Genomic DNA, 18,773 nt, shown 5'->3' on the forward strand with positions numbered 1-18,773 from the left:
CTTTACAAAAGGTTTTGTATGAGTCCATAGTTTTAACAACAGTTTGAAGTTTATGTAACTTGTATTGTAGTCGAATAACTCCAGTTCAAATCTGGCGGCAGAGGATCATAGCTCTTAATGTAGTGTTCAAGGCAATCTAAGAGCGGGACTGTGAAATAGAATTTCAAGGTGGGAAACACTACCATAAAAATCTCCCTTGAAGTAGCGATGAGGAATAAAAGGAGGACCACCCACTATTGGGGGCAGTGGGACCCTGAAATAAAATTGTTATGACAAGGGGAAAAAAGTATAAAGTAAATTTAGTAAAATACTTGGAATTGGATCGATCAAAAATAAAAGGCATGTATTGTTAACAGATCTGATATAATATTAAAAATGCATTGTAACAATATTTGAAAATTACTCATAAAGGTTGTAATGAATTTGGATATATCTGGAAAAGATTTCTATGGATTTAATAATAGAATTGGCAAATATGATAATTCAAATACAATTTTGAAAATATACAGTTTGAGCGGTAAGCTACTAGATAACAATCAAAAAATACAATGTTTGATAAGAATTGATATTGATTTGGAAAAAAATTGAATAATCTGGAAATATGAGTGACAGATTTGTCGAATAGTTTAAAAATATGGTATCTTGATTTAAAAGAAGACTAATTCAAAAAGAATATAAAAGTTGGACTTGATATTTAAATGTGATGTAATTTGACATAATGGAAATTAATTCATAAACAATACAAGTGCCAGGCCTGATGTTTGAATGATATGAGCAATAAGTCTTATTAAAGAATAATAAACATAGCATAGGCTACAATGCTTAGTATTAGCAAGGTTAGGTTCAAAATATAAAAATGTGATGTACAATAATGTATGCTAATTGAGCTAAAAGATAGATATGAAATGAGATATATAATAATGTGGGTAGTCAATATTATTGAGAAAAAGATATAAATTGAGATGCACAAAGAATTTGTGCAAGATTTAATAAACATCTATAAACTGAAATTTGATCATCAGTTATAGAATGAATTTCAAGCAAATGAATAAATTCATTGAAAGTGCTGACAGGAATATCCTGTGTCAGAATTAAAAGATCATAATCAGTAAAGTAACTGGAAGTGAGTAAATAGTTTACTACACAAAAAAGATTGACTTGAAATAAGTAAATTAGGCTTACTGGAATAGAAACTTCAGTCAGTTAATATAGCTCACAATCGGTGGTCAAATTAGCATGGATTTGCTAATTAAAATAAGTTCTTCAAACAAATCGAAAGTAGTAATTACTAATAAGATAAATCAGTTGTAATGCAATTGAATAAAGTACAAAAAAAAATGTAATTTGAAACAATGAGTTACCTATATCAAGACGTGATCCACAAACTCAAGATGGTAGGTATTACTGAGCCAGTAATAAGATAATACGACTCCAGAGAGGTGGCAGCAACTTGTGGTAGGTTGTCCATGAGAGATCAATTGAGATAGGCAATGAGAGGTCACATTCGGTGGGCTTTTGGTTGTCATCATAGGCCAAAGGGCTGGTCTTCAAGGTAGGTTAGACACAGTAGTGGCATTGCAAAGCACAATGTGGTAGAACACAATTTCAACATCAATTTGGATAATAGTGAGTTCAACGATTGGTTGTTGATAAATAAGTTCAATGCAACAAAAGCCAAAGTCAGGACTTTGTACAAATATCTTAAAAATATTTGAGACATGAATGTAGTGGTGTCTCAGATTGAAACAAGTTGAAAAATGAACTATGTAAACGTTCACAAAAGAGTCCAAGATGGAGGTGTAATTGGAAAATCACACTTGAAAATGTCCACAATAAGTACGGTGAAAATAGATAACCTCAAATAGTTGGTTGGTTGTAGTAATGCAAAAGTTCAAGTAGCCTTGAAAGTTCAAAGATATGGATAATGAAAAGGCTAATCAATAGTGTAGCAATGACTGTTCTCCTAGAGAAATAATTGTAGCATGTTCACACTGTACTGTAGATATTCACAATGAAACACTGGTTAAGCCAAACCTTGGCTATTAAAATTGAGATTTGAAGAGTAGATAATTGATAGTTTAAGGGCCGGTTTCCGAGCTCGGGATTCAGCTAAGTTCTAGACTTTAACTGGCTTTGAACTCTGGAGTCAGAAAATTGGCTTTCCGAGTCAGAGCGTTAAAGTAGTCAAGGACTTGAATGGACTGGAGTTTAAAGATCACGTTAGACCCTGGAGTTTATAATTTTGCTTTCTGAGTGAAGGTCTTATAAGTCCAGGACTTTGTATTAGATTCTCGCCTCTTCCCGAGTCAAGGATTTATCAAAAATCGTTAAGTCCAAGCCTTGAAACAGTGATTTTAAACCCTCGACTGGGGTAGGGTTTAAATTCAAGTTCTAGACTTAACTAAGCAAACACAATTCAGTTATTGTTTTTGAGTAGATAAAAAGCCAAATAGATGTCATGGAATACCTTAATTATTTGGATTAGTCCATCTAAATTCATAATTTATAGTTTGCAAGTTTATTTTGGAATAAAATTGAACAGAATCATGCGTAAAAAACTAACCTCATCTTACCAACCTCATATATGTTTACTAACCTCATTTTCCTGTGACATAACCTAAAAATGTTGAAGAAAAATAATACAAGGATTGTCTTGAAATTTATTCTCCAATCTGAATTTTATTAATCAACATCATATTCATCATATTAATAATAATATAACAATAATAAATTATTATTCCAGTTTTTTTTTCAAAACAAATACGTTTTCAAACTCAATAGCCTAATGAAATCTCCATTCCAAAATCAATGGTTGGGATCAATGATCAATAATAGCATAACGTAAAATTAAATGTTTATTCATTCACCTTTCAAAGGTTTTTGCTTTGAATAGGCCTACAAAGAAATCGAAACGTATTTTTACAAAATAGTTTGGAGAGCATGCTCATTTGAACTGTCCCGCTGCAATCAGCGGTTTCCGTTTTGCTATAATGCCAACAATACAACATCAAAATATTGTAAATTTCCCTCATGTTTACTGTGTTAAAGTCCTGGACTCAAATAAGTCGAGAACTTGATAGACTCCGGAGTTTAGAAGATAAAATCGTGACTCAGAAAGTCAATTTAGACCCGAGAGCTTATTTCAGTCCTGGACTCTGTAAGTCCAGAACTTATAGATCCCGAGCTCGGAAACCGGCCCTAAGAGATATGTGTTCTCACAACAATCATTGGATATTGAAGCACAAATACTTGCCTTTATACAATACAAAAATTGTTTTGTTAAAGTCGGAAGATGGTAGAATGCACTGGGCATAAATTATCATTGAAAATGATACGGTAGTCTGCACTGGGCAAATAAAACTTAAATGCACTGGGCGAAGAGAAATAAAGTGAAAAATAATGATCACTTTGAAGAAGATGAAATAGTCAAGGTGAAGCAATGTAGAAAACAAAATTATTGTGAAAGAAGTACATGGTACATTGAAAGCAATCTGTACAGTTCCAGGAGAGGAATGACGCCAAGCGAAACCAAACATAGACCAGCGTCTTCCAGCTTGTGTAATTTTGGGTACCGTAATAGACCAATCACAGATCTAGAATAGCAAGAAGTAAGACCGCGAAGAACGTGAAAAACAAATGGGTGAAAAGTTAATCACCAAAACTTGATGTAAGGTGAAGAATAATTTATAATTACTGCAGGAACAGATAATTTTAATTAACTTCAAACTCAGTAATTAGAAATGAAGACTTGAAAATGAAGTGTTGACGACGAGTGTTGCCGAAGGTGCCCGAGGAAAGCTGAGGCTGAGGGAAAAAAAGGGAATGAATACGGCATTTGGTAGACCTGCAGAAGGCGGACTATTTGAATGCAGTTCGAAACGCAACAAATACCATGGGAAATTTATCCTCAAAATTTGATGGATTTATGTCTCACCTAATTTGAAATGAATAGGCGCTCATATCTCAAGAAGTGAAGAAATAAAGAATTCTTGTCACAATCCCAGTAGTAATAATTATTAGTACAGTTCTGTTTTGAAGCTTCTCTATTAATAGAGTTTCCAATTTTTTTTTTAATATACTATTGCTATCTAGTCATTAGACTAAAGAGCAAATTTCATCGAACCTAACCTACTGAATAAAAATAGAATACAGTGAAACTCTCATTAGAATCTCTTAGTGCTAATGATAATATTATGTACTTGAATTAAACAACTGTACTATAAAGCATGATTTTATTGTTTCACTCAATCACTGCTCTGCTTTTTCACTTGAAACTACTTGTACTACACTAGTTCAAATGGCTTCTTCCTTTTGAGGGGACACGGAAAGCAAAAAAAAAATTTTTGGTGATTTTTGAATTTTACCGCCATTGGATATTTCATGTTTAGAAAAACAAATGCAGAAGCATTCATTGATGTGCAATATTGTATGTTTTGATGTTAAATAATATTTGGAATAATGTTTTGAAAAATAGTCTACACGTCTCATTTCTCCAATTTTTGTGATGATGGTGGAGCCTGAATAAAATTTGTTGTAACTTTTGAACGAATTGACCGATTTTTATCAATTTTGCGTTGTTCTTTAGCTCTTTAGGTTGGCTACATTGTTAGCCAGAAGAGATAGCAAAAACATGCTTTGTAAACGTGGAGTATAGGTTATGTTATTGTTATGTTCATTCGCGCATACAAGTTGGTATTTTTCCATGAAAGTTGGAACAATTGTTAAAATATTTATTTAGTGCAACTAAACTGAACTTTCTCTCTAATAATCAATGAATGAACTTGTATTATGCCTCGTTATAGCAATCGAATCACCAAAAAACAAAATCGTAAAGGAATTGGTGGATGTGGTAGAGTGAAGAATGTGGATGTAAATATTAGTGAAACCAAAGACTCAAACCCATCATCAACAAGCTCTGAAAAAAAATTATCCGGTTCTAACTTTGATAAATATGAAGGTAATAACAGTGAAGTTCATGAAATTATCAATTTACATATATTGTCACAAACATTATTCAAACATTCTGAGTGTAAATACTGTAAAAAAGGGGATTAGAAATTAGAAGTACATTTAGTGGAGTAGGTCTTGCTTCACAGCTTGAAATTTATTGTGTGCATTGTACATTCAATGAAAAATTTTACAGATCTTCAGAAGTAGAAATAGACAATGATAGTTTTCGTGGAACTCTTTATGATGTGAACATTACATTTGTGTATGGCCTAAGGTCTATTGGCAAAGGTCAGAGAGCTGGTCAGTTATTGTGTGGTGTCCTAAATCTACCTCAGCCTCATACTAAATTTGCCAATTATTATAAATGCCTCAGAAAAGCCAGTGAGACAGTGGCTCAAAAGTGTATGAGTGAAGCTGTTGAGGAAGCAGTATTAGAAAATATTGAAAATGAGTACCCCAGAGACATTAGTGCTGCATTTGATAGAACTTGGCAGAAGAGAGGATATCAATCCAAGAATGGTGTTGTAACATGTACAAGTGTGGATACAGGTAAAGTGATTGATGTTTCTGTGCTCTCCAAATATTGTGTATGTAAAAATAAGGACAATCATGACAAATCATGCACTAAAAACTATGATGGCTCAAGTGGGGGCATGGAAGTAGTTGGAGTGAAAGAAATTTTTCAGAGGTCAGTTGAGAAGTACAATGTTTGATACATAAACTATTTAGGTGATGGTGATAGCAAAAGTTATATTTCAGTGGTAGCAGATAAACCTTATGGTGATACAGTAGTAAATAAGCTGGAATGTGTTGGACATATACAGAAAAGAATGGGGGCACGCCTAAGGAGATTGAAAAATCAAATGAAAGGAGTGAAGTTTTCAGATGGTTTACCATTGAGTGGTAGGAACAGACTGACAGACACTTGCATTGATCAATTACAAACTTATTATGGTTTAGCAATAAGACGTAATACTCACGATTACAAATCTATGCAGAAAGCTGTGTGGGCTACGTTTTTTCACCGAAAGTCAACTGATGAGAATCCTATGCATGAGATGTGTCCTCATGGTGAAGATTCTTGGTGTCGGTACAAAAAAGCAATTGCAACAAATAAGCATTTCAACCACAAGAACAGTCTTTCAGAAGCTGTGATGGATACAATCAAACCTATTTATAGGGAACTGAGTCAAACCGATCTATTGAAAAAATGTTTACATGGTGGCACCCAAAATGTGAACGAAAGTGTGAATAATGTGAATAATTTAGGAATCGCATTCCTAAAAATACATTTGTGTCCTGCAAAACTTTGAAGCTTGGTGTATTGGATGCTGTAGCATGCTTCAACAAGGGGAACATAATAAAGTGTGAAGTGCTAAATGAAATTGGTGTTCAATGTGGCGAAAGGATGATTGAAACTATGAAGAAGATTGACAATGAACGGATACGAGATGCAAAAAATTCAATCAGCGAGTATGAACGGGCATCAAGAAGGCAGAAAAGGAAGCGAACTGATGAAGAATTTGGAGAAGAACCTGCATATGACCCAGGAATGTACTGAATTATGAGTGAGTAGTGATCAGTATCAATGTATTTCATTAAAACTGCAAATAACTAATTTTCAAAATGTTGATCATAAAAAAATTTTTTTCTTAAAAACTGTTGGATATTTTCTGTTCTAAAAACTCATGATTGTGTACAACATACCTATTGAGATTGTGTGAAAATTTGAAGCAAAAATATTCAGTAGTTTTTGAGAAAATGTTCCTTATGTTAACATGGAGTAAGATAGGGATTCCGTGTCCCCTTGAGTCTCCGCACTAATCCTCCATTGTCTAGCAGCTGGATTGCCTCGACGTTGTGTTGGTGGAGCCGTGCTTCAAGACTCTATGCATACCACTGAATTTCACAGGATACCAGGTTGACTCCCAGATCTCTATGGATGTCGCTGTTCCGCAGATACCAGGGAGCATCAATGATGTTTCTGATCACCATGTTTTAAAATCATTGAATGATGGCAATGTTACTCGGTTCGGTGCAGCCCCATAGTTGGATACCGTAAGTCCAGACAGGTTTGAAGATTTGAGGATCTGTTTGTACAGGAGAACTTTGTTTGGTATTGAAAGTTATGTGTTTCTTCCAATAAGCCAGTGGAATTTCTTGTATTTTATGTTGAGCTCTTCTTTTTTCTTTTTGACATGCTATTTCCAACGAAGCTTAGCATCAAGAGTCATGCCTAGATATTTAGCAGAATTTGCATGCGGTATGTTGATATTATTTTAGCTGATTGAATGGTACACATCAGCTCTTCTGTTGGTGAAGTTAACGTGAATAGACTTGCCCTCATTTTTGTTTCATCCTCCACTTACTGGCCCAGTCCTGTATTTTGTTGACAGATCTGTGGAGCTTTTCTGTTGCAGTATTTCTGCATGGCTGTCGACTGCTAGTAGGGTGCACAGTGTCGTCTGCAAACGTCGCTTTGGTATTCTCCTCCTTCACATTTGGAATATCACTGGTGAAGAGAAGGTAAATCACTGGCCCCAACACACTTCCCTGTGGAACACACTGCTTTTATCTCTCTCAGATCAGAATATGAATCTTCATACTTGACTCTGAAGTACCTTCCACCCAAATATAATTGCAGTATTTCTGTGAATTTCTTGGGAAGAATTTTTTTCAACTTGTAAAGAAGTCCTTCATACCATTCTTTGTAAAAGGCTTGCCCTATGTCAAGAAAATCTGCTGAACAAATATTTTTTTCTCCCAAACTCTTCTCTATTACATTAACTATTCTATGTATCTGGTCAATTGTGGAGTGTTTTTCTCTGGAAACAAACTTATGATTAGGAATCAATATTGTTTCCTCTCTATTATTGGCTTTAGCCTACTCAATAATAACATTCCAAACAACTCTGATAACACAGGTAAGAATGAAATCGACCTTTATGAAGTTACGTCATGAGGTTCTTTTCCTGGCTTGAGCAGCATTATAACTTCAGGTACTTTCAAGATTCCTGGTACAAATCTGGTCTAAAATGAAGCATCTAGTATGTTTGATAACATGATGAGTGCTTTAGGAATAAGCCAGTTATCAGGTCAAATCCTGGAAAAGAAACTTAATTTCCTTTTTAACTTCTTCCACTGAGACACGTAGAATTTCTCGGATTTCCACTTCAGCTTATTTACTACCTCTACTACTGGGAATCCTCTTGCCTACAAATAATCCATTATTGAGTCTGTGCCACAAAAAGGATGTAGTTTTTTCATGATCACTCTTATTGGTCTTAATTGCTTGTTTTCATATGAATGCCAGTTATAGCTTTCATTGATCAGTTCTTTTGTGATGTTATGGTATGTTTCTGAGTCAACTGCATTCACTTTAAAAGTCTATTGATAGATGGAATTGTTATGGTTCTTAGATATAGCAGGGGTCTATTTCTATTTAAATATCATGATGTGAGTGACGATCTTTATGGATTCTAGTAGACTAAAACTAAATAACTAATAATACAGCTCTATGAGATCAGTCATACCCATTTTTTCATGTGGAGAACAGGTATGTAACATTTATGAAAGTAGAGGAGTTGTACCTATCACAAGAATAAGTTACAACTCCTCCAAAAAATAATTTTGATATTCATCACCATCAAATTTACCTTCTAAAAATTTTTGAGTTGTACTTTGGAAAGTGCTTATTACTGTGATGCTGCTTATTTTTCACTTGTGGGAAAGTGCTTATTTCTAGGGATGTTGATATAACAAACGAATATTCCTTTCATGTATCAATGTAAAATATAATAATCTCATTACCTCGATCCCTGCTTCTTTCAGTTCAGCAGCTTTTGCTTTTGCTTGCAATACAACAGCTGATCCTCTGAGTCCAGTTGCGCCTTTGTTTAACATCGTGAATAAGCCTGGAATTGAATAGAGAAAAATTAGGTAGGAATGGCATCATTCTCATGGATTTGCAATATAACAATACTGAAAAATACAAAAACGTATGGTGTCTTGAAGATAAATTTTAAACAAAACGTCAGCAAAAAACTCACGTAGATTAGGGTAGGGATGTTTCCCGTTGTAGCTCTTAGTGAGTCAGATGTAAATAGCGAAATCATGTGTTTGTAATACTTTGAAGTGTCAATGAAAATATTCATGGTTCTCTATGATATGAAATAACAAAAGATGCCTTGCCGATGAAGCTCAATCGAACTTCAAAGTCTATGGGAATAAAACCCTGACAGGGATTTATTGGCTTGTCAAAGACCTGGGAAAAATTACCTTAAACATACCTGTATAAAACATACCTTGTAAAACATACCATAGAATTTACACAATGCATGCATTATTGCCTTGTCTGGTCGACAAGGGATGTCTAAGAGTTATCTACTTCTCTCTAGCTCAGTCCCTCATGCTGTATGGGATTGTGGGATGGGGAGGTGCAAGCTTCTTGCACATCGAACCGCTCCTCAGGGTACAGAAGCTGATCATGAGGGTCATCAACCAGAAGCCTCCACGCTATTCATCAGACCAGCTATTCAATGAGTTTGACGTGATGGATCCAAGACAGCTTTACTCCAAGGAGATACTATGCAGATTACACAAGAACCCAACAACATTTCAAACCAGAAACCACAACCACAACACCAAATACAGGAATCTTCTCATCACTAGTGTTGCAAGGAAGGCACTATACCAGAGACATTTCAATCATTTAGCACCAAAATTATATAATCTACTTCCTGCTAACTTTAAACAGATTAATCATCCTAGAAAGTTCAAAACAATAGTACACAATTGGTTGATGAGCAAAGGAAGACAGAACATAGAAAACATTATTTCAAACAACAACTAACCACCTAATGACTTACTAAACACTAACTAATTGATAATACGCACAAAAAAAAACAACAAAACCTACTCTAGAACATGGTACGCCATAGTGGAGTAGGTCAATTAGTTAGGTAGAAAAAAATAAACAAGTAGAGGACACATTATAAGAATTTTTTGTAACTAACTATTGTATGTAATATTGTAATTTATCTAATATTTTGTGTAATTGATGTTGTAGTTTTAGTTTTTTTGGGAAATAAACATTTATTTATTTATTTATTGCAGGTTGAAGGTAGGCAGGTCCACTGGCTGTCCAGGAAGCAAGCTGTATAGGGGTTGGAGTTTCTGACAATCGGTGACATGTTGCTATAAAAAAGAGGCAGACATGCATTGTAAGTTGGATTTTAAGCACAGAATGATATAAAAGATAATTTACTGAATTTCAAGGCAGTGAATGGAAGAATGTGTGTTTCAAGGGTAAAAACTAAATTTTTCATCCTTTCAATAATAATAAACGTGCATGCTTAGAGTGGAGACAAGTATGAAGAAATCAAGGATGAGATTTGCAGCTAGCTGGATCAAGTATATAATGGCACACAATCAAACTATATCAAACTTGTAATAAGAGACATGGAGGCAAAAATTGGTACAGAATTAGCTTTCAGGGAAGTATCAGGAGCACATAGCTAGCATGAGAAAAGCAACAATAATGAAGTGCGCTTGATGGACTTAGCTGCATCACGAAATTTAATAGTTATCCCCACCCAGTTTCCCAGGAAAAATAACCATAAGTGGATCGACATGGACTTCTCCAGATGCACAGCATATGATAGAAGATCAAGATGATCTTGATAGAAGATCAAGATCCAGCATTGTAAATAATGCAAAGAGCTGTAGAGGTACAGACTAAGACACAGGTCACTATTTGGTTATAGTCTATTTCAAATGCCGACTTGGAATTGGAGAGGAAGCTAGTTCACGTAGACCACAAAGACTGAACACAGAACATCTGAAGAGAGAGGATGGGATAAGGATAAACAAGGAGGCGCTCGAAAATTGCTTACATGGTGTGACGGATGCAGGAGAGGAGGAAAAATAAGGGTTATAAGGAGTGACAGTGCCTGAAGAGAGTCAGCAGAAGAGACCGTACAATATTTATTAGTCAAATAATGTAAGACAACAGAGTTGGTTTGATGAAGATTGTGAAAGGGCCTTGAGAAGATGGAATGAGAGCCAAGAACAATACTTATTAGAGAGACCCACAAGGGCCAAAAAATTGTTCTATTGCCTGAGAAAAGAGTCCAAAGCCTGAATGATAGAAAAAAGTGAGAATATTGGGATGGTAAGGTTAGGATCCAAAATGGCTTAGAGAACCAGAGATCCTCGGGGAGCATTAAGGAGTAAACATGTTCAAGAAAGGTTATAAGCCCAGAGCCCAGAACTACATTGGACAATTAAATAAAATCTAGCGATTGCTTATACTAGGACCCGAGTCAGCTTTATAATCTTATCACCTGACGTACCTGACAGACCTAGCATTTACTTGAGAATTTTACGAGAACTTGAGCTACGGAAGCACTTGATTATTCAACTGAACATTGGCACTAGCTAGAATAAATGATTAGTTCCTAGTCACTAAATTCTATAGTCCGAGGGACATTACTTTTTACACGGCTCTCACAAAGAAGACAGAGAGGCACGATACTATTTCCTTCACTAATCACTCCCTCTACCTAACAGAATTCTTCCTACTTTTGTGTCAGCATCCAATTGTGCACAGCATGCTTACTCCTCTCCACTACTCTGTCCATGCTGCAAACTGTGCAAGGAGAAAACAGTTTCCCCTCTTCATGTTAAAAGTAATATCTCTCGGACTATGGCTTTTATTCAATCGACCCATTATGTGAAGATACAAATGGGGAGCTAATAGGGAACAGAGAGGAAATAATGAAGCAATGAAAATCCTTTTCAATCAGCTGCTTATTCCATATACTAAAATAAACATAGTACCCGATTCCAAACTCGAAAACCAGGAACAAGCGAACAACAAACAGAATTCTTCACGATTGATGATATCTGGAAGGTCATAAGAAAAATTAAGAGAGGCACCGGGGATAGATAGAGTTCCTGAAGTTTTCTTATCATATCCGACAGAAAATGGACATTTTTTGAAAAAAATATAAATCAAAAACTCTTGCATTTTTCAGGAACAAATTCAATATGTAGAAAAATGAAACTAAAATAATTAAGCATATCAGCACATTCCATTACAATCAAAACTGGATTTATTCAGTTATTTTATATTTTTTTTCGTAAAGCAATCTACTTTAGATCAAATCTGGATTATTCTATAAATATTGTTAGTAGCTTTGTCAGGTAGAAGACTAAAACAAAACATAGACTAACAAATCCAATTTTCAAATAATAGCTTTAAAAAAAATCAAATGAATAAGAATTCAACATTTAAAAATAATAGGCTTACACTGAACTTGGGAAGTTGCATACATTAACACTATACTGTATAACACTAGATCCCAGAACCATAATACCTATAGTCTAAATAGTCTATAAATTAATGGGGGTGCTCATTCTGGTTGTAGCTGATTTGGGACTTGGGAAATATCCATTTTTCGAGGAAAATGTTCCATATAAAGATTGTAGCTCATTCCAAGACCTTTAAAATGTTGAATCTTAAATCATACTTTTTTAATGTTCTATAATCCTAATTGTCCAGTTAATCTGCACAATGTATGTTTTTCCCGTGCTGTATGCCCATTTGAGTACTACAACCAACAGGTGGTTCCCGGAAAAATAGTGTTCTTTCAGTTCTCAATACTATCCACCTCAGCAGCACTTGATGATAGAAAATTGAATTTTGTCTCAAATTGTTGACCAGGATTCTCTCTCTCACATGCATTTAATTAAATTAAGAATAAATAATAGTCTTAAAATAAGTTATGTTAGTTTAAAGAAGCCGAAGATTTTAATAAATTTATCCTCTCTTCAGACTTTATAAGCTATTTTTTAACCAAACGGAGTGGATGAAGACAACAGGGCTTAATTTGAGACAACAGGGCTTAATGAGAATGGAACTGCCTACAATTTTACAACAATAATTTGTTTTTTCTTGCATTAACCTCTGGTTAGTGGGTGATAAAATGTAATGAAAAAAATTGGAAAATCATTTTTTTTTCTTTTCAATTAGGTGTTACTTTTACTCCGCCTAGTCAAGAGTTTTTTCATTTCATTTACTTTTCCATGGTGAGTCAATTGGTGAGTCATGGTGTGATATTTACTGCAACTTGGAGAGGAGAAATCTATCTACAGACTGGCAGACTGGCTATATTATCGAAAAATTGTTATCTTGAATATTTTCGAAATGACATTCATTGGATTATTATCGGACACAAACGCAATTTTCCCATACTAGCACTTTTCAAAGCCGATTGCTAAATCAAGTTTTTTTGATAATTTTGAATAGTTATTATAATAAATATATTAATAGAATAGAAAAATGGTTATTAGACAAAACATTTTAACAATAAATGCATAGTTCACCATGAAAATCAAAAGCTTGGCTATTGAGCCGTCAGCAAATATTATAATATTGTGTTATAATTATAATGAAATATTATAAGTTTATCCACAGATTCTGCGGAGAATCAAAAAACTGGAACACCATACTACTTTCACGAATATCACAAAACGAGGTAGGGGATAAGCCCCTCCAATCATCTTCATTTTCAGAAAAAATTTTTTAGTAGAAACAATTTCATTGTTGAAGTAGTGATTCAGTCTCCCTACCGCCAATCAATCAAACTTTCTATTAAAAGTGTTTAGTAGAAACAATTTCATTATCGAAGTAGTGATTCAGTCTCCCTACCGCCAATCAATCTAGATTTTCATTAAAAAGTAGCAGGCAACCTGTGCTCCGCAAGGGTCCAATTTAAAACCTGACCTACTGAAATCTTGAAGAATTTGAAATTGGCCTATAACCATCCTTATTAGGAATTCATATGCGATATTCTAAGTTAATTAGTCCAGTAGTTCAGCCGTGATGGTTCTATCTCATATTATGTGTACAAGCCAATTCTTTCTTTTATTATATTATTATAGATTATAGATTGATAGATTGATTTGCTGCCTCCATTTTAAGCCTAAGAGGGCGAAGTTAGGGAGCTCTCTCTTACACTCAACCCTCCAATAAAATTCTAGAACAACTAACTATTGATATAACTAACAAAAACTAAAAAAATTATCTAGCCAAAGCAATTAAACAAACTAACTCTAAGAGATTCACATCATTATGAACATAAGTTAAAATACAAATACTAAATTGTTTTTTGTAAAGTTAATAGGTAATTAATAATAAAGGTAATACGTTGGCTCAATGAAGGACTTTTTGAACATGACTGTCCTATGAGTTGAGACAGCCAGCAGATGGGAGCCATGCAAGGTTCCACCCCGACCAATACCACTCAAGAAGCGAAAGTCTTCAGCTATGTACTTGGGGGTCTCAGTTTTCATCACTTTATGCAGAAAGAGAACCGCATTGAATGACACCCATGAAGTCCAAACCGGTCAAAGTATTCAGTCACATGGTTGTCATGTCTGAGGTTGAAGACGAAGCGGACACAGTAATTATGTGCTCTCTGCATCCTCTTCAAGAGTTGAACAGTCATGTCAGTCGTAACAATATCACAAGAGTTGAAAATGGGGAGGATCAAAGTCTTGACTAGCATAATCTTTGTTGAAAAAGTAATGCAGATAGAAATCTTCTTCAACGTCTTGATCCTTCTACTCTAAGCAGAGCCGAGGTGGTACTGTGACCAGCTCGGAACACCGACTGAAAATCAGTGACCAAACCAGAGCCATGAATGTGCAGGCTCATTTGAGAGTGAGCAAACAGCTCTAGAACCTTTAACAGGAAAGGTAATAAGCTGATAGGCCTATAATCTGATGAGGGAGAGAGAGGGTTAGGAGTTTTGTTGAAAGGAATAAAAATAGAGTGTTTCCAGTCATCAGGGAAAACCGAAGTCATTGAAGAAGTGTTAAGCAGATGGGTTTGGAAAGGAAGAAGCATAGGAAGAAAGATTTTCAGGAACTTGATTGGGATACCATCAGCTCCAATAGCATCACTTTTTATTTTCCTGATAATACAGTCTCCTGCACAGTAACTCTGGAAAAGTAGAAGTCTTCATTTGAATGAATTTCAAGTAGGGAATTATAAATAATAATATTATAATGATAAGCCTCCAAACTCACAGGGATATCAAAGAAAACGTCATTGAGAGTGTCAAGTGAGTGAAAAACGGTCGGATGCTGCCTCCCTTTGCTAGCTCCAACTCCCCTCAAAACACACCATAATGATGATGTTGATGATATAAAATTTCTGTAGTAGCCTTCGTATTCCTGATAATTTGTTTACAAGATTAAGTTTGTAGAGTGAATATTGATGTTTTGGAACTTTTCCATCATTGAAGAGACTTTAGATGTCAAAAAATCCACTTAATTTTAATAAAAATTATTATTTCACAGGAGCATGCTTTCGTGTGTGCTCACACATCTTCACACAGTAACTTACTGTGTGAGCACACACAAAATCATGCTCCTTGAAATAATGATTATTTTTTAAAATAAAGTGGATTTTTTGACAATATCTCAAGTCTCTTCAATTGCTTACAAGAGTTTCATAAGCGCTTATAACGATTAAAATCATCAGGAATCTTAGACTGCCTTGCCTTCTTACACCAATAATCACGATCACGCATTAGCTGGCGTATTTCCTCTGTGAGCCATAGGACTCTGGTAACTCTGCGGGTCTTAAGAAGAACGTGTTTTTCATAAAAGGATAGAGTATTATCATTTTTTATGTTCAATATTTGATTATGATAATTCATTATCATTAAAAACGCTCAGCCAGTCAAGATTTAATTCATCTTAAATAGGTTAGGAAGGTCAATACAGTTGTTATCTCTGTAGGTAATAATTTTTGGCTTAAGTTTATGTCGCTTAATGTTGTAGAAAAGGTACGGTATATCAGGTCATATGCTGAGAGTCCCGGTGTACCGAGAAAGGAATCTGCCAATGCGTCACAACGGATTTTTTTATCAACGATGGCTATGAGATTTGAAAGCGTTATCTTGGTTAGCGATTGTGGTATCTGTGAGTTTGTTTTCTACCAGTGAATTCGGGTTGATTTATATTACTTCTCTAATTACATTTAAAACCGATTAATATGTCGTGTAAAATTTGCTTGAAATCAGTGCGAAGCGGTAATAATGATAAAATTGCTTGTGGAGTGTGTTCGTCCCTGGTACATGGGGCTTGTGCCGGACTTAAAATTAATGACGTCAAGTTTATGACAGAAAATAATCAAATATGGCGCTGCAGCGATTGCAGCTTGGAACGCAGGAGGAGTATGTCGACTGAAACACCGGTCTCAAGTGGTTCATCATTGACGATTACTGACGTAGTCGCTATGCTGAACGTCATGAAGGAGGATCAAAAGAGGATGGAGTTGGACCTCGGGAAGTCTATGGGGGCCTGCCATGAAGGAATCACCGAGCTAAATGTGAGGCAAGAGGAGCGAAACGAGAAATTTGAAACTTGTCTAAAAACTATAGAGGAGTTAACTAAGAAAGTTGTGAAGTTGGAACGGGAAAATGATGCATTGAAAGAATGTGTAGAGGATCTAGAACAATACTCGAGAATTAACATGGTCGAAATACGAGGCCTGCCTCAGCAACACAACGAAGACCTGAGCTCGATGGTCTATAACATATCGAGTGCTCTCGGCTGCCAGATCGGGGAGGATGCCATCGACGTGTGTCATCGCCTTCATTAGGAGAACCGACAAAAACACGCTCCTACAGAAGAGGCGAGTGAAGCGCGATTTTTCTACCAGGCATATCGGCTGTAATACTGATCAACCTATCTACATCAATGAGTGTTTGTCGCCGTCAAGAAGAAAACTTTTCTCATTGGCTAGATCAGCGCACAAGGAACACCGTTTTAAATTTCTTTGGGTGAGAGACTGTAAAATTCTAATAAGGAAGCAGGAAAAAAGCCCAGTGATCGAACTCAAATCAAGTGGACAATTAGATATGCTACTATCTCAAAGCTCATTTACGATTCATGATGTTGACAATTCTAAGGTCAGTGCAAATGTATAGATCAAAATCTTTCACTATTCACAGGACTATATCCAATATCAAGGAAAATATTAACTTTCAATATATTATTATGAGCTTACTAAAAATCATTGATTTAATTAGAGTTATTTTATTTCTGAATAGTCTAATGCCGATAATGATATAAGTGTTCTATCTGTCTGCTTCCCTTATCCATTGCTATTTCGACAATTTTATCCTTATCATTCGATTCACTACATTGCTACTATAATGATTGGAGGGTCACCTCTTCTTTTGCGTCTACATTTCACATTTCACAAGAGAGCATCCATTTCAATTGCATATGTTTTCAAGTTGCTATACCCTTAATTATTTTAATCTAAATGGATGATATAATTACTAGTTTTTATTCTGATGCGTTGGCATTCAACAATGCTATGTGTCATAGTGGATCACTCTTTATAATGCACCAGAATATTAGGAGTATCAGTAGGAATTTTGATTCGTTCATATCATTTGTAAGCACGTTGTGATAGCTCTGACTGAAGCTTGGTTAAAGGAGGGCGATGATAGTCTTTATCAGTTGGATGGCTATCAATCGTTATCGGTGGCCGGCTGCACACGGGCTGGTGGCATCGTTGTCTTCTATTCTAAAGATAAGCCTCTCACTTGTAAACAAACAAATGTACTTATCGAAAGAGCTGACTCTTTAATGTTCGACTTGCTGTTGGGAGAGTCTGTTTACTGTACTATTCTGGCTATCTACAGGTGGCATAGTCAACCTGTTGCTGACTTCCTCAATAGTTTTTCGAGCGTAATAGCTGGAATAGGTGCTAATCGTACCGCAATATGCGTAGGTAATTTCAATATTGATTTGAACTTGGATAATGAGATAGTTGATAGATATAAGAGTATTTTTAGTGGCAACGGTTTTGAGAATATGATCAACTTAAATACGAGAGTGACAGACACCACTTCCAGTTGTATTGATCACTTATTATTCAGAAGTAATAAGCCACTTATGAATGAGGCCTTTGTAATTAATCCTCAAATAACTGACCATCAAAGTATTGGTTGTTTACTGGCATGCACTTATAAGCATACTACCCACAATTTCAGTGATGAGAGAGTAATAGTTGATTACAATATATTGTTAAATATCCTTACTGGGGAGTCGTGGTCGTCCGTGTACTCGGCTGATTGTTGTAATAAAATCATTCGACTCTTTTATTAAAATACTGAATGATTCGATTGCTGATAGTAAAGTAGCTCTTGCTCGTCCTAGTGATCGCCGCTTGAAGAAACTGAAACCTTGGTTGACGGATGGGCTATGTCTGGCAATATTGAATAGAGATAAGCTAAGGGAAAAAGTAGTATCAAGGTCGCCTGACGATGCTCGACTTCGGCTTCAATATAATAATTTCAAGCGCAAAATTGATCTTTGGATTAAGGAAACAAAGGAAAGATACTACAGTAGGCTGTTTGAGAAGGTCAAGGATAATTCCAGAGCTCAGTGGAGGGTCATTAACTCTTTAGCTGGCAATAATAAGGCGAAAAATTGTGTAAAGAGTCTCCAGATTGATGGTAAAACTGTTGACGAACCAAGAGTTATTGCTGAACAATTCAATGAGTATTTTGTTAATGTGCCTAATTCATTGTCGACTTCCCTTATTGCTCCAAGTACAGACCAAAAGGAAGCATATGATAGAGTTTTTGATGCAATTCACGTTTCAAATTCTTTCTTTTGGTCTCCAGTATCTTGTGAAGAAGTAGAATTATTTATCTCAAGACTGAAAGGAGGTACAGCGACAGGTGATGATGGTATTTCTACAGCTCTGGTCAAGACAATTTCACATGTTA

General features: G+C 35.4%; 1 protein-coding gene across 4 annotated transcripts in view; it reads right to left on the reverse strand.

Moving 5' to 3' along the window:
* The window catches only part of LOC111059008 (uncharacterized protein DDB_G0287625), a 255,554-nt gene that overhangs the window by 109,021 nt on the left and 127,760 nt on the right, over positions 1 to 18,773 (reverse strand). For all 4 annotated transcript variants that reach the window (XM_039441621.1, XM_039441622.1, XM_039441624.1 and 1 more), the window contains one exon: positions 8,761 to 8,864. In XM_039441621.1, coding sequence (XP_039297555.1) covers positions 8,761 to 8,864 — 104 coding nt within the window. The remainder of the gene's footprint in view (positions 1 to 8,760; positions 8,865 to 18,773) is intronic.

Source organism: Nilaparvata lugens, chromosome X (genome assembly GCF_014356525.2).
Source record: "Nilaparvata lugens isolate BPH chromosome X, ASM1435652v1, whole genome shotgun sequence".
NCBI classification, from domain to species: Eukaryota; Metazoa; Arthropoda; class Insecta; order Hemiptera; family Delphacidae; genus Nilaparvata; species Nilaparvata lugens.